This window comes from Cryptomeria japonica, chromosome 8 (genome assembly GCF_030272615.1).
Source record: "Cryptomeria japonica chromosome 8, Sugi_1.0, whole genome shotgun sequence".
NCBI lineage: Eukaryota > Viridiplantae > Streptophyta > Pinopsida > Cupressales > Cupressaceae > Cryptomeria > Cryptomeria japonica.
Window position 1 is genome coordinate 478,988,229 of NC_081412.1, and position 24,664 is coordinate 479,012,892.

Sequence of the window (24,664 nt, forward strand, 5' to 3'; positions counted from 1 at the left end):
CTCCTCATCCACGTGTTTAATGAATCATAGACAAACTCGAACCAAAATATTTTAATTATCCGCGCCCCCAAGGCATGACTGATTTTTTTTTATACCAACATCGCTCAAAATTATAGTGCACCACTAGGTATGGGCCGGTCTACCCTACCCGAGGCCACAATATAGGGAGGTTAAAGTGAAAATCAGAATTCCTGATGGCATTTCAACTAGTTTTAGGAGTGATATTGGTGTCAAACAAGGGTGTCCTCTTTCCCCTATTTGGCTTATACATTGACAAACTTGAAGAATGGTTAAACATGGAGAATGGTGATGGTATTCAATTGGGCGAATTTGTGATAAGGCTGCTCCTTTATGCTGATGACCTCATTTTGCTTGCTAATTCTGCCCTTGGTTTGCAAGAGCACTTATTTGCCCTTGAGCACTTTTGCAATATTGTGGGAATGCAAGTTAATATCAGCAAGACGAAAATCATGGTTTTCTCAAGTAGAAGGAAACAAGAGCAACATAAGTTTTACTTTGAAGGTAGCATTCTTGAAGAAGTTGCAGATTACAAATACCTTGGAATTGATTTCAACAAGAGTCTTAGTTGGGAAGGTTGCAGGAAGAAGAGAACTCTAGGCGGCTGGAAGGCACTCTATGCATTTCAAAATAGATGCAGAGAGGCTGAGCTTTGGGATTGGAAAACCATCCAAACACTTTTTAGGCTTTTGGTGTTGCTGGTTATTCTATATGGTTGTGAAGTTTGGACCAGCAGTACCTTAGATTCTCAATGGAAGCAAATTGAGAGAATTCAAAAACGTTTGATCACAAGCAAGTTCAAAATTAAAAGCACGGCCCCACGTGATATCATGTTAAGTGAAACGGGTGCTGCCCCTATTGAGGCAGCTGCTATGGTGTGTCTCATTAGCTATTTAAAAAGAACCGAGCAAATGGGAGAAGATAGATGGCCTAAGGTTGTCGTCAACGACACTTTGTGCAAAAGGAAGAAGACGTGGATGAAACAAAACATCAAATGGTTGAAAAAATAGGATATTTATTTGAACTCATGCCCCACAAATAGCAAGGAGATAAAGGTTTTCGTTATAGAAAAGTTTTACAAGAAAAATTAGAGTATTGGGTTAGGAAGGAAGAAACGATACTATATTAATGAGTTCAACCCCAATTATGATCATCTTCAAAAAGTCTATATAGGGGCTAATATATCATGGAAGGCTAAAATTCTAATCGCACAGCTTAGAACCAACTCTCACCAACTTTGGTGTAAGACCGGGCGGTGGAAAAGGCCAAAAGAGATTTGGGAAGAAAGAGTTTGCCCGTTTTGCGTCAGCGGGAGTGTGGAAACTGAAAAACATTTTATTTTGGAGTGTGAAGCACTTATAGTCAGCCGGGAGAAGTTTGCCAATTTCCTAACTGCCAGCACATGGTATAACTTATTCAGCGAGGAGAAGATGGGTGCTCTCATCATCAGCCTGAATAAGTAGAGATCAGACCTTTAAAAACCGATTCAGTGTGATCAGATTGTCCCATAGGCTATTCTTAGCCTCGTGGACGTTAAAATTCTTTCTTCTTCTTCTATATATCTGATAAAAGTTTTATTTTCTATTTTGTTTGAAGCTTTCAGTTTGAACTATCGATTGTGCTCTCGTTTCGTTGCTACTCGGACAATATTAAATGGCACTGCAGACTACTGAGAATCCCAGTAAAACGGCAATATTTTGTTAGCAGACGCGGCGAGATTGAAAACTCAACACCTCAAACAATGTTGACTGCTGAGCCCCTGCTCTTCAACAGTCACTGCACACGCAATTGCTATCACAATCTCTTGCTTCCCATGTCTCATAATTTTTCGCCTTCTAGAACTTTATTCAGCATCTATAGCAACTCGGTTTCTAATTCTTCTGTTAATAAACTACGCGCTTCTCATGGTAAGTGAAATTCACTTCCCTGCAATTTTTTTTTTGAATATTAACGTTAAATTTAACTGTCTCGTTGCTTGATTTTTTTAGTAGAGGTTTCAAACTGGTTTTACTTCATACCCATATGGGTGTAGGACACAATTTTGTGGTCATGCTATCTGAATTCATACCCAAATGGTGTGGGACTTTAAAACTGTGCTCACGCTGTAAATTTGAAATACGAGTCACTATTCCCATAAGAGTATAGTGGGCACGGGGTGGATTAGAGATTCAAATAACTCACATTTATTGGGTTCATGATTGGATTGATATTTAAGAGATATATTCTGTAGAGGCTTGCTTGGTTTATTAAATATTTAGAAAGAATATGCAAGGCTTAGAGAGAAACCTGAAACAGTACTTGTGATTTTCCACGGTTCAGCTGGGACTTGAACCGAGGACCTTCCCATCAGAATGCTGAGCCTACTGGGTTTGCGGCTCAATTTTTTCCCACACACTCCCTTAAGCCGCAGTTCTGGGCTTGGGCTCCTAACCTAGCACTGATACCATAAAAGATATATAACTGTTCCAAGCACTTCAGGCTTACAAAAAGGAAATTCAAAAGTCAGGAAGTCGGCTGACAATCCTCAATGATGGGCACATGAAGCTCAATGTGCAGCAGAACACTCTCATTCTTTCGGATGAAAAGGAGGATTAACAATCTATGTTGAAAAACACTTTCACTCCTAAAGATTTACATTATTTCTCTGGAGGGTATATGATGGGTGCAAAGAATTTTCCTCTGCAGGATATGGACTTTACTGCATTTTCTACTTATACATATCGTTATCCTACCCGTGTATACTTCGTAGCTGACCTGCAGTTTACCTACTCCCATTTGCCAATCATACTATAAGCCTTCCTCCCCTCCTGACCACATGCCTACATTCTCTTGACTCTCCCCGCCATTTGCCCTGGATCCTCATTAAAGCACCTTCTCAAATCAGCACCCTCTACTGCTCTCCATCCACAGACTCTCATTCTCCGGATCAGATTGGAGGGATCAGCTGATTCTGATCATCCTCATAATGCATCTCACCCTTACTCAATCAAATCCATCTACTAATGCTTCAACCAAGTCTAATTTTGCACCTACTAATGTCCTCTCGTAACTGGTTGAGAGTCTCAACCTGCTGAACCCAAACTTGGGCAACCATGGATCTATGACTCCTCTCATGGTGGAGTTTTTGGTTAATCTATGATCTCTATAAGCCCAATATTCAACATTTCATCTCCAATAGTCTGAGAATTCCGTTCTTCTAGAAAAAGACCTTGAGCTTTAACACCTGATATCTCAAAATGTGGAGAAAGTTTTCTTGTATGGCTGTGTAAAACACTTGGCTGAGAAAATAATTTCCAAGATTCTTACGGCTACGCCAGACCTTCACAAAATTGTACAATGGGCATGGCCTCGGTACATCAAGCCTCTGACTGGAAAGTACCAATCATTCAGCCCACAGCAAGCCCAAGGAGCAATCTGGTTCACTCCTGTGTGGACAAACATAATTCAAAGACTTAATCCATTTCTAACTTCCAATGTGGTTATGCTTGTTTGGTTTCTATATAAATATACGTATGTCAGTCCTTCCTCAGCCTCTACACAATAACATAGATGAACCTAAAGTGTGGGTACACATTTTGTATGACTTATGTTGACTGTTGGCTCTCCTAAGGAACTATCGTACCAGTTGAATTGGGGTTATTGGTTTTATACCTGTTTCAGGAATTATATATGTATTGTCTATCACTTGATGTTTTTCTGACTCATATAACTTGCACTCGGGCAGACAGGATTTCCCGGATTTTGTAATCATATGACTGCAGTTTTGTCTGTAACATTCTTTTTATGTTATATAAACTCTTCATCCTTTTCAAAAAAATGAAAAAAGAAAAATCTCCTCTCTAACTTGATATGTGATTTAAGAAACTGAAAATGAATAACACTGGACTCTGAATATGTGTCAACATTTCAAATATACAAAATCCAGATTGGGAACAAGAACTGGCATCCAGAGTTTTAAATAGACTGCAAGCATCATCATATACACAAAGTGGAGAAGAAAGATCAAGTTCTATTGTTGCTGAGGGTCTTCATAAAACCCAGAGCTCTGCTTTCAGATTATCGTGTTTTTCCTAAAGGTGGATGACACTGGATTTGATATAAGTATGGACTGCCTGAATATGCTCATTACTCTTTTCAGATTGTTGCTATTGCTTTGATCTTTAAATTATATATAGTAGTTGTAAAGGATGAGAGATTGACACTCGAAGATGCTGGCTATCGATTTACTTTCCTTATACCAAGCTGAGTCTTGATATGATTTAATGGCCTATTAATCCATAAATTTACTGGGGTCGATGCAGATTTTGTTAACTATCTTGTGATAGCATTGTGAATTAGGGAACATTTCCTTTGATCCCGAGAACATATTTTTTATCTCCTCTAATGTTTGGACGAGCATGTCTTTAAGAAATTTTAGCTGGAAAATGCTTTTCCTGCCATTGTGATGTAAAATGATGTCTTTCCCTTGCATTCTATCCATGTATTTGTAGTGTTCCCTATTCTGCTTCCCATCAAGGTTATATGATATATCCTTGATGGTACAATGTGTTTCTAGAGAGGACTTTAAAAGCAATACTTGTAGTTAGTGCACAATTCAATTATTATGTTTTGTTAATATGGCTGCATCTGCCTATCAATTAATTGTCTGTCGTCTTTCGAGTAGTTATTGGAGTTAGTTGGCAGATGGTTGTGTTTTGCTTGGCAACCTTCAAGCTCTCTAAATGAACTTTGCATACTTAGGGAAAAGAGACTAATTCTCGGCTGATTATCTTTGGTCTATTTATATAAGAACTTCACATGTGAATAAAGATATATTTTACTAATCTATCTGTTCATTATTTCAAGTCTTAGTTCTATGAGAAAGAAGAGTAAATTTACATTGAATGAGTTAATGGTGACTCCTTGTTGGTAAACAGATTTGTCACTGTGGTTATTTCTGTGAAACTGACCCTAATTGCCCGAAGAGAAGTGACAACCGTTCTAACAGTTGGAGAGATTGCAGAAAAACCACAATCTTCCTCTGCGTTTGAGAGGGGCAACTCCCTCGTATGATGGGTGTTTTTAGGATTTTTGTGTACTTTTTACCTGAAAGTACAAAAAGGAAGGAAAACAAAACTAAAGAAAGGATAACAGAAACCCCAACAATAGACATACGAATAATAAATGAGATTTCATAATGGATGACAAATTACAAAGGGATTTTACAAATTATGTGTTGATGTGCAACAATGATGAAAGAAAGGAGACATATTTCGACATACGAAGAAACAAGTTGCCTTATCACTTTCAAACCAAGATACCAGGGTATGATTGTGTTTCATCATGTGTAACATATATCATTGAACTGAAGACCAATGGATTACACAAGTACAATAGCAAAGATAGGAGCAGGAGCATAGGCTAGGGCAGCGACTAGTGCACCTAAAGCACACGTTGAAGCGGCAAAGAGATTATCAATTTAACATACAAGTGTTAAGTTTTCGACTTTCAGATTAATACAATGTTCAGAAAATAGAAATCTATCTAAATTTTAGATTAATGTTGAATGCTGTTAGGATTTCCAGAATTAAGCATAAGTAGAGAAATAAACAAAATGAACTCACAACACACAAGTACCCTGGGAAAACCTCCTAGGAGGAAAAACCCAGCCAGAAAGATCCTCGGATCTGATTATGAATTAAGCAAAATTTTCTGATTACAACTTATCTCTTAGGGCTTTGATGAAGAAGTTCACTTAGCAAATAGGTCAGCACACAAGCTGCTTCTTAGGTTGTCTCCAATAGGTCTGTAGTCTGCTGTCCAGGTCTGCACTTCAACAATCAGATCTGATCTTTCAATATACACAGGTCTGCTACAGTTCTGAGATTATATGCAAGGCCAGCACCTCTACTTGAATGGAAATCACACTTTCAGCAGCAGAGATGATGATGAAGGAGGAGCTACAAAGTTCGCAGTTGACTGGAGATAATTCGCACCTTTCTGATGTATTTCGCATTAGCTAATAGCAGACTGAATTTCACAAATGATATGTATTTTGCAAGTATCTAATGTTTCATTTTACATCTTTATTTATACCCATCTCATACTTAATTAAGTCGGCCTTTGAATAAGGTATTTTGGCGCCAAGGGTGTAGTGTGTCCTTTTAGGAGGCTGGCCCTATTTGAGGGTGGCGTGTTAGAAGGGGCCCAGCCCTATTTGAGGATGGCATGTGGGAAAAGGGCCCAGCCCTTGAGAGTGGTGTGTGAGGAAAAGGGCCCAGCCGTAAAGGGCGGATTCCAATGTTGCCTTAGGCAATTGGAATCCGCTCTTCACCCTAATTAAAACCAACAACGAGAAATTGATAACTAGTATCTATATTTAAAAAATATAGGTAAATTATGCCGAGAGATATCTTATAATAGAAGGGAATGATTGCTACTTGATTTTATTGATTGTTCCCTTTTAAATATTATGGCACTCTTCCACTATCATTTGAATGCAATGGTTTCATATAGTTGGAGACAAGTGGTGAGGGTTCTATTTTATTTGGAGTAATAAAATAACACCTCCACAAAAACCAAAAGATGACATATTTCATGCATTTACCTGTCATTTGCATGTCAAATTGTTTTAAATTTGAATTTTTGTTTACGGACATTTTGATGTCATTGTAGATGCCTCTCGGCATAATAATGATTGAGAAACATTCAAGACATACAAATCAAATGCATTCTTTATCATCATTTTGAAAATATACAAGTTCAAAAACCCTAAGTGCTAAGTGTGAATACAAAAGCCTTCCAATAGTTTCTCTAGAAAATTCTCCAGAGTTTTCCCTCTTATAAGAGTCTCCCTTACAAATGAAATAGCCTTGTATTTATAGGCTTTTGAGAGAACAACTACCTTGTAACCACTTAGCCTAACTACTTAGGATAACTACTTGGCTAATCCACTTAGGATAACTTTTTAGAATAACTACCCAAGTGATCACTTGTAATAACTAACCTTTAGAAGTCAAGTTAGGATTTACCCAACTTTCACAAAAAGAAGTAAAAGATTCTAACTTTAGTTACAATAAGTGACACAAGTCACTTTTACAAAAAGGCAATATGAAACGTATAACTTTTTAGAAAGAATGAGTCATCTGTTTTGCTAGGATGAGCACTTTGTCTTCTCTTGATCCACAAGTTACTTATTCATCATCAACTTTAACCTTCAAGGAAACGTATTCCAATTGCATCTGTTAAACAACCTTTCCTTCCATGGAACCCAATTATCATTCCTTTTGCAATCTTTCAATTGAAAAGATTTCTTCTTTCTTCATCCTTTGATAGATATCCATACACAAATTTATGAGTCATTTGTTGACCAATACATGTTCTTTTAACAACAACATTTGATTTTGATGGTTGCTTGTGTTTCCACTTTCATGAGGAAAAGGATGCAAAAGAAAAATCCATATCCAAAGAGCCCCTAGGTCTGACCTCGAAGACATGAATTTGAACATCAATACCCATCAACATCAGAGCATGAAATACAAATTCGACCTTGAAAGTTTTGGCAAGTTTTGATAATCTTAAATACCAACTAAGTATTAGCTTTTATCACGAGCACATTTACACATGGGACCGCCCATACTTGATATGAACATGAAATGGCCACCCTTTTGGTGTTAACGATGAGTATTTGAAGGAATGCAGCCCATTGACAATATTGAGAAATTGAAACATCCACTATGTGCATTCTAAAGTACTTTTCGAGTGGCACCATTTTCTGTTTCAAAATTTGTCATAAAATTGTGGGTTTCATGTATTTCATCCTCCTATCCAAATAGACTCCGAACATATTTTGCAAATCTGCCCATGGCCCTCAACCATTGCATTCAGTGAAACCTTTTCAATAAAGACATTATGCGTATATCCCTCAAGCCTTGTTTCTTTTTGAAGCATTCCATCAAATGGTTTACATGCCGTTGTTTGTACCTTCGATGCCGTTTCAAAGCTCGATATTGGCATCGGCTGAGAGGATGCTTGGAAAGATTGTGGGAATCAGTTCTATACCTGTCATTGGCATTTCCCTTTGGAGTTTGTAAAACTCTCAAATTATTTTGTGCATATCTTGTTGCCGTGGCATTCCTTGAGATGATGTCTCTTTGAGGCAACTCGTCAAATAGTCCATGCACATTGTCTGTGTTCAAGTATCATGCAGACACGCTCAATGCCGTTGTATTTGTTTGAATTTTTCTAAGGTCAATTGTAATATTCCTTGCTATAACCTGCCCTTAACTTGCTGATTTATGGCTCAAAGAATATCGTCAAACACTTGTCAAGAATCCTCTAATTTGCTGTCATTTGTTTCAGACTGATTTTGCTTGCTTGAAATGGTTTCAAATGATGTTTAAGTACTTGCGAATTAACACCATAATGTCCAAGCAAAGAACTATAAGCAAATGCAACTACTTTTGGTCTTTTCATATGCATATATATGAACTCTACATTTGTGCATCTACAGTCATCTGTCATTTTCACAAACATTTGGCATGCATACTAAGAACACTCTAATGATCAAAGTGCTGATATGAAACTTCCAGCTTAAACTCTTTTATTGAAATGCAATACTTAAGCATGAGCTTGCCAAGACTCTTGGCTACAATAGTATAGATATAATATCAAATCTGTTATCAAAAGACCATCACGCCATCTGATACATTTTAACTTAGGAAACCCTTTTAATTTTTCATTAACATTGGACATTTAATTGTAATAATGGCCCCCTTTCGATGATGACTTGACCCTTAATTATTAAGTTAAGTTATAACTTAATAATATAACCTTTTAATATTAAATATCATTTTTGGCCACTTAATCATTAATAACTCCTTTAATATTCATTATTTCACCATGCCATCTGATACTGAAGGTCAACACTGCAAATCCCACTGCATCCAGTTGTCTTACTAAAAATCGAAAGGGTCCCTCTCATACTCCCTCTAGCTTACTATAAGTAGTAAGTATGTTAAATGGAGTCCTGTTGGTGCCAAACGAAAGCCAAACTAGATCAAATTGAATTTTGGAGAAGATACAAGCCTCAACTGACCAAGGCTTTGCCTCAAAAAACCCTCTAACCACCTGTGCTAGCGTCTAAAAATAGATTTTTCAAAATTTTTACCGAGGGGATTTCTTGCTTTTCCATTCCATTCCTCACCTTCAAATTCCCCTTTACCTTGGAAAATTTCCATCCTAGACTTGGGCGTGGATTTCACTATGTGGAGGAATTCTTCAACATTTGGACTTTCCATGATCATTTGATTTTGGAATTCTTCACCTTGACAAGGATTTTTTAAAATTTCAATTTTTCCACGCCTAAGTCAATTTGGCACTCTTCCTCCATCTATGGGCGCTAATTCATGATGGTGGAGGATTTTGTCTTTTCCCACATTTTCCATGCCAGGGTCCTTTTAGTGCCTTAATCTTTCCACGAGTGGAATTTCGCAAGTGTTGAGGAATTCAACATTCTTTGCGCTTTCCATGCTACCCCCTATTTGGCACCCTATGACTTCCTTGGGCCGAATTTTGCATTGGGTATGGAATTTCACATTTTGGCATTTTCCATGAGCACTTTACCTTAGCTCAACTCTCTTCCTTGAGCGCTAAAATCACCTAGGCAAGGAATTTCGCCACTTCAATATTTTTCCATGCTCCCTTTGTTTTAGCGCCAGACCTCCTGCTTGGGCGCTAATCTCCACTGGTGATGGAATTTTACATTTTTCAATTCTTCCAAGGCATGGTGGATTTGGCGCCTTCCTCTAGATTTGGACATGGATTTCATCTTGGCATGGAATTTCATTTTTCAACTCTCCAGATTTAGCCAACCATGAACTTCTCCGGATTGAAATGCCATTTTGGGGTTTTGAAGTGGATTTTCCGTACTTAGGATATTTTACGCCCTCCACTTCTGGAGTGGATTACCATACAGCCATTTTTTGATCCAACTTGTCTGCTTTTTTGACTCTTCCGGATTTAGAAATGATCGTGAATGTTCAATCTTCAGTGTTTGCCTGCGAGGACTTGCCACAAATATACTTTCCAAAAATAGAAATCTTTTCAAACTGTCAGCATTAGAGTAAAACAAGACGCAGGGTGACTTACTATAAATGGAAACTTACTAAAAATAGTAAGTTTGATATTCGGCAAAATAAAGACATTCTGGGAGGTAGTGAAATCCCTAAAAAATAGGAACTTTCTAAAAATAGAAAGTTGCTCAAAACTTGCTCAAATTTCATGTGTCGGATCCTTAGAGGTTCTCGACTCCAATGCAACATTTAGTTTTCGAAAACCTCGAAAGGAAACCCCTAAAATCTAGGACTGAAGGCAGAAACCCTAAAACTGACAAAACGAGCCCTAGACAACCAAATTCGCTCAAACGAAAAGCAGACTTGACCAAATCAACCCCTCTCATTTGCAAACTCACAGAGATTGACTAGACAACTACCAAAGACCCCCAAAACGAAAACCAAAAGATCGAGAGGGCCTAAAAGGTAGGGGGTCCCCATTTAGAATGGGGTGATGTGTGATTAGGTCACAACTTGTTGTTTGAAAATCAAGTTATCCTTTGAAGATTGCACCGGTTCTGTCTAGTTGTGTTTAACTAGCAAAACAAAGCACTGTAGTTTGAAATTCCTGTCTATTTACCCAAATATGCTGTTTTATTTAAAGTAGCTTAGTCTCTTTCCCCTACTCTTTTTCTATTTATTTTATAAATCTGAAGTTGGCACTCCAAAATAGCATCATGTCTAACGGAAATCCAATGAATAGAACACTTGTGAAGTCTTAGGAATGACTTGTAGAACCCTCGAAGCCAATCCTACCCACAGGCATAAGTCCCCTTAGTGTTACCAACAAACACGTCAATCGCTGAGTTATCCCGCAGTCAAGACCTGATAGTTTAAACCTTGAGGCAGTTTTCTCGTGATCGTCCTTAGAAGCACTAGAAACTTCCTTATGCAAGAGAGAATGGGATTATCTTGGTAATCTATTCTGTGTTGATCACAAGAGTAGCAATACAATTTCCCGCATCAATAGAATTGGCGCTAGAAGGAGGGCTGTTAGGATTTCGCAGCAAGTTGAGTCCGTGTGCCCTTTTAATTCTATATTTGAGATATGCTAGATCTCTGAAAACCAGAAAATCCCCCAAAAGTAGAAAAATCTGCAAAATACAATTTTTTTTTTGAGTAGATGTGGGAGCAACCACTTCATGGAGATTGTCCTTAGGCTAATGTTTCCCGGCTTCATGAGAGATTCAGTGTTTTCAGCTATATCCCAGGCAGCTGTCCGAGTTTACATTTGTAGGGCACTGCAGAATCCAGAACACAATAGAACATGATGAGCTGAACTGTTTGACTTTTTTGTCAAGAGTGGAGCTAGTGCTACAGGGAAGGATATTTTTCTAGGATATCTTTAAACCAGAGGAGCTCATACAGTCGGATATTCCCTGTCCTCCATCAAGCACGGATGAGTTTAGCAAATTTAAGGGTCTGATTGAGAACTAGTTTGGTCTCAATGAAGAAATATGCTTGGAGAGTGTGTTGTCACCTTGGTGGTGTAGAATTCATCGCACCCCTCATTCAGAATTCACCTACTCATTGTGTAAAGAGGTAGTCAATCAAGTCAAATCCCAGTATGAACTGTCGGAATCACTAGAGGAATGCATTACAAATAAAGTGTGGATCACATACCTCGCTACGAACAAGGACAAAAGAATGCAAAATCATAGCAGCACCACACTTTTTGAGGATGAAAAGATGGAGTTGTCAAGTGCTGATCAAGATGAACTTGTCAATCAGACTACGGCAGCAAATGTTGCACCTGAGGAAGAAAGAGCTGAAGAAAATGATCAAGTGCACCCTGTAGATCAGCCAAGTGTTGAAGAATAGTTTGAGGAAGCCCCACCAATGGAAGATGCCTTACGGGAACCTGTTGGGAATGTTTTTGAAGACCAGACTATCGAAGAATCCCTGCTATTTGAGGACATGTTGACAGAAACGCATAAGGCTACATGGTTTATGCAACTTGAAGATGCACCGACAGATGATGCACTCCACTTTGTTGAGTCCAACTTCGGGATTGATTTTCAACCGATGCTAACCACTGTCGAATTTAATGTTGATCTGCACACATCGGACGCGAGCGGGATGCTACACCACTAGCTGCGACCCCTTGAAGTTTCTGGAGATCTCCCGCCACACGACACACTGCATAACATCGAGACACACCAGGTTGTTTCTTTCCTTTCTGCTGTTAATTTTGAATATTTTCAGTTTGATTTTGAATGTTTTGGAAAAGCAGCTTGTATATGGATTGACCATGGACCTAATGAATTGCCCCAATTGTTAATATTGCTCGATGTCCTGGTTAAACCCAAGAGTGGCCCACTGAATTTTTTTCTTTTAGAATACAAAGACACATCAGCCAGACTTAGGACTGAGCCCGTTAACATGTTACTGCTGCACACATTGAGGAATCATCCTGGGTCAGGGACACATGCATAGAATCCACATTTTGTACAGTCGGTCTCTCCTCGTACATAGTTTAGATTTCTTTTCTGTTTTAGAGTAGTTTGCTTTTTCGTTTTTAGTTTAGATTTCTTGTTTTCTGCTTTAGAGTAGTTTGCTTTGTTACTGAAGTGTAGGTTTGCTTTCGAAGGGGTTGTTTCCTTGTCGTTTTTGTAGGGCTATGTGTGTTTTGCCTAGCTGTGGTGTATGAAGTTAGGATGTTTTCTGGCTTATTTCTTGGATGTCGACTTTGGTAGAGCACCTAATTGACGATTGCCCCCGTAGTCAAGTCATTTGATATGAAGCTTAGTCATTTTAAAAATTTAGTTGCTAACTGTGTCTTGTCACCAATATTGTGATCATCGCACATCACACACTTAATATCGTTGAGGTCTGTTGTTTTGTCAAAGGGAAGTCATTGCAAGTAAAAAATCTGAAGCTTTGCTTAAGCGACTATTGTAACACTTAATCCCACTTAGGCTTCAGTGCTTACTAGCCAAAGTGAAAATGAAAAGGAAAAAGAGAAAAATCAAAAGAAAGAAAATGAAAAGCTAAGAAATATTTAAATGCTTGGCTTTGGGAGTGCATACACCTCTACCGGTATTCAAAAAGAAAATTTACCGGAAATAGAGCAATCTCTGTGAGCTTATAAGTGTCAACCTCGTCGGGGCTGTAGACGCTTGCTAGCAGTGATGTAGTATCCAGGTTGCTTTTGAAGTTAGAGTCGCCCTACATAGCTCATCATGATTGAACAATGATGTCTCAACTTTCTTTAAGCTATAATGAGCTTCATTGCACACACTCGATTCTCAAGATCGGTGACTTGAGTTAGTTTGTAACCTCATTTTTACTTTGAATCTGTCTTTAGTCATTTGAGTTGGTTTGTGGGGTGTTAACCAGAGATTTTGTGTTCGATCCAGATAGTCATCATTGAAATGTTTAGGAACATTTCTTAGCCAAGTTGCCATTTGTTGTGCGTTGCACCACACGCCCTGTCTCGGATAGGGATCCCCGCGCCTCCAGTTTGCTCGTAAGAGAGTGAGGAGCCCGTAGGATGAAGTTGAACTGTTTTGCTGGCCTTCCAAAGCACCGATAAAATGCCCAAGGTCAAATGTGCAAGGCAATATCGATATGGTGAAAAGAAAAGTTCGAACTCTTTATGAATTTATCACTCTCTGCAAACTCCGTCAAAATCCCTTCAGGAGGCAAAGGCAAATAAAGCTCGGGCACTATTATGATGAAGTCACCCCCTTATTATCGGGCCTTCAAAGGCCAACGATAATGCTAAGAGTAAACCCCGCCTTATACTCGCCAACTGCTTAGAGATGAAATCGTGGAGATAAGAGGAAGAAAGGGAGAATAATCGAAGTTCTTTTTTTTCTCATCTTCTGCCTCTAATCGCCAAAAAAATCTCAAAAAAGAAAGCAAAGCATGAGGAAAAGAATGAAATTTGGTGGTATCAAGAATAACGTATTTCGTTATTTTTGCCTGGCTAATACCGATAAAAGACCTACGAGTGGCCATACAATACTTAAGGATTTAAAACAAGTAATCGTAAGTAAGCATCGAGCCCTTTTTTATAACTTTTTCTATTATCGCCTCAAATGACCGACAAAAATCCCGAAAGCATGTCCCAAGCACATTCATAAATCGAAGGTCTAGAATAAATCAAAACTCGGGCTTATGTGTTAGGCATTTCTTGTTATTTCCCTTGCCACATACGATGAAAATACCGAACAAAGCCCCACGAAATGTTTAGCGATGTAAGTCAAGGCAAACTTAGGTTCGACATTTCTTTTTAACGTGTTTTCCTTGCCATCGAGGCGAATGCTCATGTAGCGCTTAAGGGTCAAAATGTATTATAAATTGTAGATTGAAAACACACGAAATCTTTAAAATTGTCTAGCCATTGCCGGTAAAAGCACCGATAAGGAGTCAACACTAGAAGAGAGAACACCCAAATAACCAAGGAATACACCAACGAATGGGAGGACATTTTTCCCTCACAACGCCTTTGTAAAGGCCGAAAAATATATTGAATTTTGTTTTGAGCCAAGTTTAATAATGTTAAAACTGTGAGACTCCAAGCTTTGGTGTGTGCTAACGTGAAGAGAATAAGGCGTTGCTCCCAAAAGCATTCCTATCGCCTAAGAGAGGCTTGAACTATCAAATCACGTTAAAAGGGGAACTGATGTAATATCATGATGAAGTTTTTTGGTTTGGTGGCACCTAATGAAGGTATCCAAACCAATTAAGTAAGATCGGTGCTAAGTGACAATAGTGGAATAACAACAAAATGATAATTGATCTTTGACCTATTTGTTCATGCAGGATGAGGAGCTCAAAGGAAGCTATGCAGAGATGCTTAAGCTCTACCATTCGAAGTATCATGAACACTGCGCTAGTACACTGAACACCTCAGCAGTTTGTAGTGTCAATGAAGAACGTGTCCCAAAGATCGGGAAGGCGAGACCACTGCTACCACAGAGGGCAAGTTGATGACCAGGGCACAAAATTGAAGACAAAAGGTGCTTACACAGAATGCTACAGGAGTATGTGGAATAAAAAATTATACAGTAAGAGATTTCAGAAAATCAGTTGGTTTGCAAAACAAAATTGCTTTATTGTAAGATGATTACATGTGGGCCCCCATTAATGCATTTAAAAAAAAGGGGACATAGGTTAATTATTTCTCAGCTACCTGATCTACAAAATTGATGTAAAACAGTTGTAGGTAGTTAAGAAAGTGGTTGAAAGTGGCAGTTGGGAAGTTATAGAAGTTACTAGGCATGGGCTAAAGCTGCTAGGCTTCTAGAAGGTAGATTGCAGCCGTTGGACGAAATCAATCCTGGCCAATGATTCAAAACCGTAAAATCTATAAAAGGCCAGTGCCTCTCTTTTGTAAAGGGTTAGATTCTAGAGGTTAGATAGTTAGATTTTAGATCTTAGCAGCTAGCAGATTAGGAGTAGAAGTAGAATAGGACTACTGAGTAGAAATTGTTGTAATGGCAGTTGAAACAAATAAATAAACATTGAAATATGGTGTTTGTCATTTTGGTTTCCTTTTGTTTGCATGGTTTCTCTTCATTTGATTAGTTAGAGTCATAGTTTTGTGACTCGCTATGACTCTCCAAAACTCGACGAGTCCTGGGTGGCTCGGACTCGGCAAGGCTGACTCGAGACTCGCTATAGGCAATAACCACTAGAAATTGGTTTTTTTGCCGAGTTCTGCTGAGTCCTGTCGATTTTCTGCCGAGTCCCGAGTCGGGTCAGCCTTGCCGAGTCCGCACCGAGTCTGAGTCTCGTTTCTTTGGTTAGAGTTCAATGATTTTAATGGTGAAGTGTGAGGTATTCGATTTGATTTCAGGTTCATACCATCGGAGGCTTGCTGATTGTAGGCCCCATGTATGGCTAGTTTGAACCCTTTTATTGTGCTTAGTTCAACTGTAGGTATATGTCTTAGGCTGCGCTAGAATTGGGTGCCTGAATGAGTACCTCCAGTCTGAAAAATCTTTCATTCCCTTGGAGCTTGCACTATCCCTGTGGAGTTGTGAGTATATCTTTGGCTAAGAAGGGATTAGTTTGTTGGAAATCCGTCTACTTGCAGCATCAATCATTACCACCATTGTCCTTAGGCCCTCTAAACCCTATCCCTTTTGTTATTTATTTTCCCAGCTTGAGATTCAAAGCATTGTCAGATGTAGGCCAGCTTGTTGTATCGATAAGTACCCTCGTGTCTACCAGCAAAACACATTACCACTGAGTTATCCTAAGCAGTCAAAACCTGACAGTTGGAACCTTGAGGTTGCCTCCTTTGATCATTCAGAACAACATTAGGGATTTCCTTATTCAAGAGAGGATAGGATAATCAACATTCTATTCTGTGTTGATCGAAAGAGTAGCAGTACAATTTCTTGCATCAGCATTATGGAGATCAATGAAGAATAATTTTGAAAAAATTGGATAGTTCATGTGTGCCCATTGAAGTACAAGGTTTGCGAAGGCTAAAAGTTTTGAATATGGTTAACTAAGATAATCTAGTAGAGGCATCTGACTTCATTGAAGATCCTAAAATTAATGAAGGTATGCCTTAAATTAGTAATATTAAAAAAAATATTTGATTTGGAGCCTACAAATACTTGTTCTCCTAACGAATGTTACAAAGGACCCTATTCGTGTTGTATATTATGGTATGACATCAAAGCTAGATTAGAGGAGACTTCATAGGAAAATTACAAATAAGGGAAAAATATTGTCGTTTTAAACATTCAAAAATAATAAAGGAAAGTTCAAGCCTTTTTAAACATGTGGAAAAGGAAAATTAAAAAAATAAATTATAAATTTCATCCATTTACCACCATGTGATATTCATTAGAAAAACAAATTCAAATTAGTAATGGAGTTCCTCAAATTCCCACAATACAACCATAACTGAAGGAGCAAGTTAAATTAAATAATAAAAATCTCCTTTTTGCTATTGTATAGCCCCACAAGGAAGTTGCACAATTTATAAACCTTATCATACATCTACCAATGCCAAACCAATTTGCATTTAATATTCCTCAAGTATCCTTATGTATTTCTATATAGTCATATATAAAAGTTTTCAATGTACAACAAGCCATGACAAAAGGAATGCAACTTAATTTTAGAATTCTACTGTTGTGTAGTTGCCAAGGACGAAACGAATCAAATTTAATATTATTGAAGCCCCCCTATGTGCTTGCATATGGTCTCCCAAACAATTAAATCATATTGTATGACAGTTTGTTCTAGGTCCCATTGTATGATGTAAAGAACTTGAATATTATGATCCTTCATTTCACATCTTGTAGCATCCTTTGAATGACATAAACATAACTATTTTTGTTGGGGTCTACCATACCATCTGTTGTATGGGTTGATCCTTTCTATTAGTCTATTGCTGTCATTGTATGGTCTACCAGAAATAGCCTCAACAATTTTGCTGTACAACACTAATCCTACTTATCTTCTACTATCCAAAATGCTCAAGCTTCAGTTGTACGATTTGACAATTTCTATCTTCATATTGCTATTGTATAGTTTGTCCGGTATAGTTTTAGAGGTTTAGTGTTTAATGTGCATGATGCTTAAGATACAAATAATTCAATGTATGGCCATTGTGGGCTACCATAGATCCTTCTCCAATTGGGTCTTCCCTCAAACTTTATAATTGACAAAGATAGGGAATCAGTCCTAAAAGATGGTAAATTTGGAGAAAGTATATTCATGGAATATGTGGATATTGAACAAAGTTTTATTGATGAGAATATCTATGCATTGTCTAAAATACCATCTGGCTTCAATGATCGATTGGGTGAAGCAATTTTATGGTATTGTGTGCAATTAGATTGCGTTCCTTGTTTGTTGGGTCCCCAACCCTAGTTCATTTAAGTGTATGGCCATTGGCGAATGCATTCTGCATACACTGGCTTGCATTCTGGATATGCTGGTTATACAAGTGACCTGCATGTATTTCAATCTGTTGATGATCAAAATTTCCTTCGTTAGTGTTCCTTTCTACTACCAATTGAAACAATCACTCTAGATCTTTGTGCCTCTTTCTTTCGTGGAGCTTTCACTAGTAGTGGACCGATCACATTATGATCAGGTTGTATCTTGCTGCCAACTGGAAGCATTGATACAAAGATTCTCCTTCCTCTACAACACCATCACAAATTTGGAAAACCTTACTTGATGTTACTTGATGGTTACTTGTTTTCTTTGTCTTCTAGATGATAACTTCTCTTTGGAGGGGGGTGGTGTAGTTTGCATAGAATGCCTTTATTATGTTTTGTTAATATGGTTGTAATTGGCAATGTATTAGTCGTTTGGTGGCGTTTTGGTTGTTAGAGTTAGTTGGTAGATGATTGTGTTATGCTTGGCAACTGTCAAGCTCTTTAAATAAACTTTGTATAATTAGGGAAGGAGTTTGATCCTTGGCTGATCATCTTTGTTCTACTTGCATAAGAAATTCATGTGTGAATAGAGATATATTTTACTACTCTATCTGTTCATTATTTCAAGTATTTGTTCTATTAGAAAGAAGAGTAAACAACACTTTTATGTCATGATTAGTTCTTATCTTTGCAAAATTTGAATTTTAACATCTATCTCTAATAGTGTTAGTGAACTATGTTGTGATATTTACTTATGCATATTGCAATGGGTTTTATATAATCTCTGTTCTGCATGCCTAAACAGTTCATTGCCTCAAACTGAAGTGGTTGAGTAACAATACATGTGTTAAGGGCCTCTTCTACACTAGAGATCCAATTCATATGATTAAAACATTATCTATAGCTTCAGGCTTCAACATTCACCTAGGTCAATAATTTCAAGCATAGTTACAAGACTCGGACTCGGCAAGCTGTTTTTTGACTCGGACTCAGACTCGGCGCCAGGACTCGGCAAAAACTCAACCAAGACTCGACAAATAGAAAAACCCAAGAAATTCAAAGATTTTTAACGATTTTAAACTTGTTTCATGTAGTTTTTAATAAATAAACCTCAAAGACACAATAATATCATCAAATAGAAACTACTTTGAACACATACACAAGTTTACATTCATCACCTAAGTATGAATGCAAATTTTAGGCTTGAGCTGAAGGAAATAAGCTAAACTAAATAAGACATTAGAAATACAAATAGTGTCAAATGTCTACAAAATTCATGGAATATGAAGTCCATGTCATCAAAAGTGCAAAACATATATCAACATAAAATCTAGAGCCTAAAAGTCTAAGGCTCAGAGGAGCCAATATCAGTGATTGCTCAACTTTGCAATTCAAGGCCCAATGCTCACACTCACACTACCACAGACCACTACTTCTAGATCTAGGAAATGGAGGTCGAGGATTTGAAGAAGCCTCTCCACCAATGGCTGCCATTTCTTCCATTTGCTTCCTTTTTAATTCTTTTTTCTCTTTAAATTCCTCTAATTGAGCTTGCACTTCATGTATAGCCTCAAGGGGTGTTTTTTTTGCATGGGCTTGCATCATGGCATTCTATTTGTGCAATGTGATATTTCACCTGGTTAATACCTCCCTCATTATATTCTGTTTTGCAATAAATACATGTTACTTCTCATTTTTTTGATCTGGGGATGCCATGTTTCCAAGCCTTATCCTGTCTAACTTGGGCACCACTTCCACTACCGGTAGGCTGAGACATTAAGCTGCAATATATTATAAATGAAAAAAATCAGCATAATGTCTCTTATTCTAATTAAGTTAAATCCAAAAATAAATAATAGAAAGAAAAAACAAAACTAGGGTTTCAACTTTCATATTTTTCCATCAATATAAAATAAAACAAAAACAAAACAAATGTACAAAAAATAGAAATATGAAAGTAAGGAAATAAAAAAATAACAAAAAAATGCTACTTACCTCTATAAATTTGCTAGAAACTTCTTCCAAATCCTCCTTTAACACCTTTAAATGCTTGAATGCAAGCTACAAACTTGCACAAACAATAAAAAATTGCAATCTCCTCTTCAATCTACCTACTGGTCTGCTCTTCAATGCCTCTATTTTTTTGCTCAAAACCCTCTTTTTCTCTCTTCCTTGTGTTTGCAAACAACAAAAATGACTTTTTAGGGTGAGACTCAAAACATATTAACCTTTTGTTTCATTTAAAACAAAGCCATTTTTTTTTTCACTTTTTATTTGCTGCCTGGGTGGCAGAGTCTAGCCCTCGGGACTTGGCGAGTTTGCCGAGTCTAGCCAGATTCGGCCAAGTCCGAGTCCAGAGGCCACTAGCCTCGGCAAGGGTGACCCGCCTCGGGACTTGGCGAGTCTTGCCAAGACTCGCAGAGTCTTGTAACTCTGATTTCAAGTCAATTTGACCCCAGGCAGAGATGGTTGGTATCGAGGATTAGATTTTTAATGTCATTGATGTTTTTTAAAGCAAACTATTAAGAAGTGAAATTCATCTTCTTCGTTTGCGGCTTGTCCTTCTATAAGCTAGTATGTAGTTCCCTTGCATTCCCCTTGACCTGCTTTCCTAAATGCTGAGAAAAAATTGGTGCTTAGTCTGCTTCTTCTTGAGGTTACTACGTGCTGCAAACTTCTCTATTAATATGAGGCTCTGCTTGCTTTTCATGGGAAACTTGGTATATCTTGATTTTGGGACACAAACAAAACCTTAGTTGGATTCTGCAACATGTCCATTGAAGTCATTTACAAACCATTTGAAATTTGATGAGCTTTCTCAGCTGGAATACATTAAGTTTGCAATTCTAGATCCAAATCCAACTTGAATTATGTGTGGATAGGCTAACTTGCAAGTCTCCACCTTTCATAATCTAAATGGAGGAGGATCTGGGTCTCATATATTTCCTTGTATTTGAAACATTTCAATACACAAACACATGATTTAAGATATTTTTAGAATATGGAAATGTCATTCGTCATACTGTACCATTATTGATTATGTAGACTATGGTGATCTATACTTTCAGATCATTTTGATCTTTGCATTTTATCATCTAGTGACGGGTTCTTAACTGTTAGTAAATATATGTGTTTTTGTAATGAATCTGAAGAGTGATGCTCTTGTAGAGTCGTGATGTTTTTATGGTATTTCTGTATAGCATAATACTATCTTGTAATTTTTGTAGCTACTTGTGGAGTCAGAGAAGAAAATCATGCATTTCAGTGGAAGCTGTTAAGTGCTGCTGACATAATCTATAGGGCAGTTGATGTTGTTGGCTGGACTGTTCTATTTGAGATTAAGGGAGGTGCAGAGGGAAAAGTATCCGAATTAATCCAAGTTCCTGGACCGGTATCAGTTTCAAATCATGCTGATATCACTCTTACATGGTTGAAGGTCATTGAATCTCCTACAAGATGTAGAGACGATCTTGGTGAACAGATGGAAGCAAATGTTTTGGAAGGAAAATTTTCATCTTGTAAATATACATTAATATCAAATCAACATAAAAATGGCGGTTTTGATGGAACTCCTCTTGTTACGGAAATTTTGATTCCTGTGGTGGATGAATTTTTCAAGAAAATTGATATGCAAAGCAGAACATTGACAATACTTGTAAGTAATAATACACTTGATGGTTTTCTGTTCTTGGCTTGCTGCATAATTTCATTAGTTATAACATGCAACGGAGATTGTCAGAATATGGGTAGTTGAATCCTGTGTTTTAAGCTCTTTCTTATTAAGTCCTCTATTTTGAATTTTGATATGGTTCATAATATCATATAACTATGAAGAATGAAAAATGAATGCTTGGTTTGTTGAAGACTTGTACAGATATTTGCTTTCTCTAATCTACACTTGACTTTTTATTTTTCACCAGAAAAGAATTGTTAGTAGCCTGGGTCTTTTGTTCTTCTTAAGTTATTTTCAGGTCTTGCAGATATTGGCTTCTCCTTTACGAAAAAACTAATCAGCAATCTATCCATATGTTGGTATTTCTGTGGCAGCCTCCTAAGGGGCTGTTGGAACTTGCAAGAAGACCCCATGCCATCAATAGACTTCGTCCTAAAATTCTTGAGTTTTGCAAGCAACATCCACCAGAGAAGGTTCGGAAGAGATTAAAGCTGAGAAGAATTGAGAATTTGGTAAACTTTTAATTTCATTCCCCGTCTATTCAATTGCTTCTTATAGTTTGAAATTAATTCTTTTTCATATCAGCAAAGGCAGGAAAAGATGTGTCTATGATTTGAAAATTTTTGGATGCTACATTTCAAGTAGGAAAAGGCCTTGGATGCACATAAACTTTCATACAGTAAAGAAAAAAATGAAGCAAAATTTTAAGTTTTCTTAAATTTGTTTTGAAAATGCATATATAAAATTCATCTATCTGCTGTCATCTTGAATATCAATATTCTTAGAACATTAAGTTGAAGAAAACATTTTAAAGAAGAAAAGCAAACATTGGAGGGTTTGTTTTGGTCATCAAGTTTAAGGAGAGAACTTGTTCAAGAACTTGGACATATTCTAATTTTGAATTTCTACAAGTGATCAATATAAAATTGTCAATATTTCAAACACGAGAAGTAATAAATGCACATCTTCTGAGTACAAATAGATAATGGAATTTAAATTGTGATGAATGATGGAAGTACTTGTTAGCTGGTGATTGTTGGATAGGATTTGACACTGTCATGTGACGACTCTCTTTGATGCACTCTCCCAAATAGCATCTAGTCCACATTGATCCTAATGAACAAAATTCAAGAGCATCTCCTGTATTTGTGGCTCTTTATGGACAACAATAATTGTAAATTGAAACAGCTGCTTATTGACACTCAAGTGTATTTGATTACATAAGTGTCAATGTATACTTTCACTGGGCTGTGATCATAAGTAATGATTAGATAAGATAGTTTTTGATTTAATTTAGATATTTTATCTTTGATTTTTTAGTGGCATTCACTAACCTGATGCTTCATGAGTCATGACATTTTAACTATTTTAGCTATAGCAGTTGGGAGTACCTATTTTAACGGTTATGTTTATCTTTTTGAGTTTGTAATTGTTCACAAGCATTTACATTTTGTCCCCATTCATCACCACCATAAAAACTAGTGCTTCATATGGGAATGTTTAACCTGGTTATCAATTCAATGTTTTATCCGATAGTTCTGATAAACTGCTATGGAAAACCTTAATGGTGAATCTTTCAAATTGTGGCCTCCAATTTAATAGAACATGCTAGATGGTTTGTAAGGAATTTATTAGAATTCAAGCCAACTTGTTGATGTGTTTTTTATACACATGCAAACACAAAATAAAATACCCAAAAGTATCTTATCCTCTCTTGAATAAAGCTTCTCAAATGCTGAAGATTGGCTTAAGGATCACTTGACGCAACTCCAAGGTTCATAATTGTCAAGGCTTGACGTGTGGATAAGCATAGTTGGTTGATGTGATTGCTGGTATCACAAGGGGACTTACGTTGAATTGTCGAATACTTGAATCACTGGAACTTGATCATCTGATGTTGCAATATGATGATGCTTTTTGTCCTAGGCTAGCTTGAGTTGAAAAAAGGGCAAAAGATAAAGGTTTGAGGAGTTCTATTCTAAAGCCTAGAATGTAAGAAAATAGGTGAATGATCAAATGGAATCCTACTGGGCGAGGTCTCACCATCAAACGGAACATTTGACACAAGCTCAGTGCAATCTTCTAAGGACATTTCAAAGATGTTCAAATCATTACCATCAAACATTGCTCACCATTCAAGTTAATGCATAAACAATGGACGCATAACAATTTGAAGTTAAGCTCATATCATTCCAGTTGACCACGCAAGACACACTTACAATTAACAAGAGGCTAGTGGTGTGGACTAAACGGATTCCACACAAATACATTCAACAAATCCCTCCATTCAATCTAATAACAAGAAAGCAAATTGAGAAGTAAAGATCATGCAAGTTGTTGAAGCAACAAATCAAATTCACCATAACTTCAATGAAATCAATTGTCCTTTACAACAAGGTTTGACAACAACCTTTGCCTTCTCCTAATCTAACTTCTATTCTAATCTATTTATTCTATTCTTCTCTATTTCTCTGCTACTAACTATTCACTACTCACTATTTACTAACTATTCTTTGAAAACTATCTATTAACCTTTACAAATGAAGAGCTTGAGCCTTTTATAGTGCTCTTAATACAATTCAACGACTCAGATCCATTTGAGATCAATGGCCGAGACTTTACAATGAAAACCATAATTAGGGTTTGTTACAACAAATGCAATTCTAGCCAATGAAATAATTACAACATTTTGGCATAACCAATAGATAATAAGGGTAGGTGCCTCGAAGTTTGTGCCATCATGGGTGAGTCAGGTACATTGCATCTAGACATGTTGATGTGGAACTCCTTGATTTAGTGAGTGATGATTGGGATGTTGACTAGAAATCCACCTTTTAACTTGTACTTGTAGGCTTGATAGATCATTATGAAGGAATATTTCTTGATACTCAACGTTATCCAGCTTTAGTGATGATGATGATAATCTTCTAACTTTGATTAACTCTTCTGGAACTATTCTCTTGAGGGCTTCAATCATGGAGGTGCAAGGTATAGATCTTGTCTTCCTCTTAGTTTTGAAGTAT

The 24,664-nt window shown here is 37.2% G+C and overlaps 1 protein-coding gene across 2 annotated transcripts in view; it reads left to right on the forward strand.

Annotated features, from left to right (window-relative positions):
* The first annotated feature begins 1,510 nt into the window (after positions 1-1,510).
* LOC131043756 (uncharacterized) overlaps positions 1,511-24,664 on the forward strand; it is a 176,589-nt gene continuing 153,435 nt past the window's right edge. The window contains exons 1-3 of one of the 2 annotated variants that reach the window (XM_057976987.2): positions 1,511-1,925; positions 21,196-21,623; positions 22,016-22,153. In XM_057976987.2, the coding sequence (XP_057832970.2) occupies positions 1,760-1,925; positions 21,196-21,623; positions 22,016-22,153 (732 nt within the window). In that variant the 5' untranslated portion in view covers positions 1,511-1,759. The remainder of the gene's footprint in view (positions 1,926-21,195; positions 21,624-22,015; positions 22,154-24,664) is intronic. The other variant, XM_057976985.2, reaches the window with a different exon arrangement.